General features: G+C 65.7%; 1 protein-coding gene across 1 annotated transcript; it reads right to left on the bottom strand.

Annotated features, from left to right (window-relative positions):
* Positions 1-1,285, bottom strand: PNPO (pyridoxamine 5'-phosphate oxidase; the record flags this gene model as incomplete). Its single annotated transcript, XM_017740509.1, has 5 exons — positions 1,267-1,285; positions 873-1,068; positions 700-799; positions 552-605; positions 1-36 (listed from the first exon to the last, which is right to left on the bottom strand). Coding segments are annotated over exons 1-5 (405 nt in total), but the record flags the coding sequence as incomplete, so codon positions are not given.
* Positions 1,286-1,347: the final 62 nt, after the last annotated feature.

The raw sequence follows: 1,347 nt of genomic DNA on the forward strand, positions 1-1,347 counted from the left end.
CTCCGGCAGCCGCTTCACCGAGCCCTCGATCCGCACCTGGGCCAGGGACCCACAGCTCCGAAGGGGCTCCCGAGCACGGAACCGCGCCCATTCCCTGCCTTTTCCACGCAAAACTCAGGGATCACATCGCTGGTGGCGATCACCATCCCCTGGGCTCTGGTCAGTGGTGCCAAAGGGGCTCCCAAGCACAGAACCACCCCATTCCCTGCCTTTTCCACCCAAAACTCAGGGATCACATCCCTGCTGGGGACCACCATCCCCTGGGCTCTGCCCTGTGGCTCCAAAGGCGCTCCCGTGCACGGAGCCACCCCATTCCCGGACATTTCCACCCAAAACTCAGGGATCGCATCCTTGCCGGGGACCACCATCCCCCGGAGCCACCCCATTCCCTGCCTTTTCCACCCAAAAACCGCAGCCACCCCCCACCCTGTCTCAACCCAGGGCCCATCCCAGTGTGACCCCCAGCCCCAAATTCCCACCCGGAGCGGGAGCAGCCCCTGCCCGACCCCATTCCCAGGATCCGGCCGTGCTCCCGGGGGACCCCTCCTCACCTGCCGGCAGAGGGGCTCCCAGTAGAAGACGAGGGAAGCGAAGGGATTGGAATCCTGGGGGGCAGAGGAGGGAGCTGTCAACTTCAGGAAGCTCCCAGCTTCAGGAATCCGGGATTCGCCCCCCAAACCCCCCCTCCCCAGCCCTCACCAGCTCCTTCCCCTTCCTGCTCTCGTAGTTGGTGAAGAAGCGGAACCCGTCCTGCCCGAACCCTTTCAGCAGCACCATCCGGGCCGAGGGTTTCCCGTCCCTGTGTGGGGTCAGCGGGGTGAGGACGGCACCCAGGGCACCCCTGTGACCACCCTGCGACCCCTCTGTGTCACCTGGTGCAGGTGGCCAAGCACATGGCGTTGACCTCGCCGATGTCCGGGCAGTCCAGGGCCTCCTGGAACCAGGCTCGGAATTGCTCGATGGGGTCAAGGGAGGCCAAGTGCTGCTCCTCGAAGGCCTGGGGACACGGGGGACACTGTAAGGGGGGCAGCCGGGGCTTTGGGGACACTTGGGGGGGGTCACACCGCACTCAGGGGCACGGCCAGCACAGGGGACGGGGTGGGCACAGCATTGGGGGTGCCGCGAGTGGAAGGAGGGGGGAACCCCAGGTGCTGGGGACAGGCTGGGGGGGCCATCCCGGGTCTTGGGGTCACCCCAGGTCTTGGGGTCACCCCAGGTCTTGGGGACAGCTTAGGATGGGGATCACCCCAATTTCAACGCCGTCACCACCACAAAGAGAAGCCATCCTGGGTCCAAGGTCACTCTCAGCACAGGGAGGGAGATCCTGTAGGTTTTGGAGGGGGGGAC

The sequence above is a fragment of the Corvus brachyrhynchos genome, unplaced genomic scaffold, assembly GCF_000691975.1.
Source record: "Corvus brachyrhynchos isolate BGI_N302 unplaced genomic scaffold, ASM69197v1 scaffold47, whole genome shotgun sequence".
In the NCBI taxonomy this organism is placed as follows: domain Eukaryota; kingdom Metazoa; phylum Chordata; class Aves; order Passeriformes; family Corvidae; genus Corvus; species Corvus brachyrhynchos.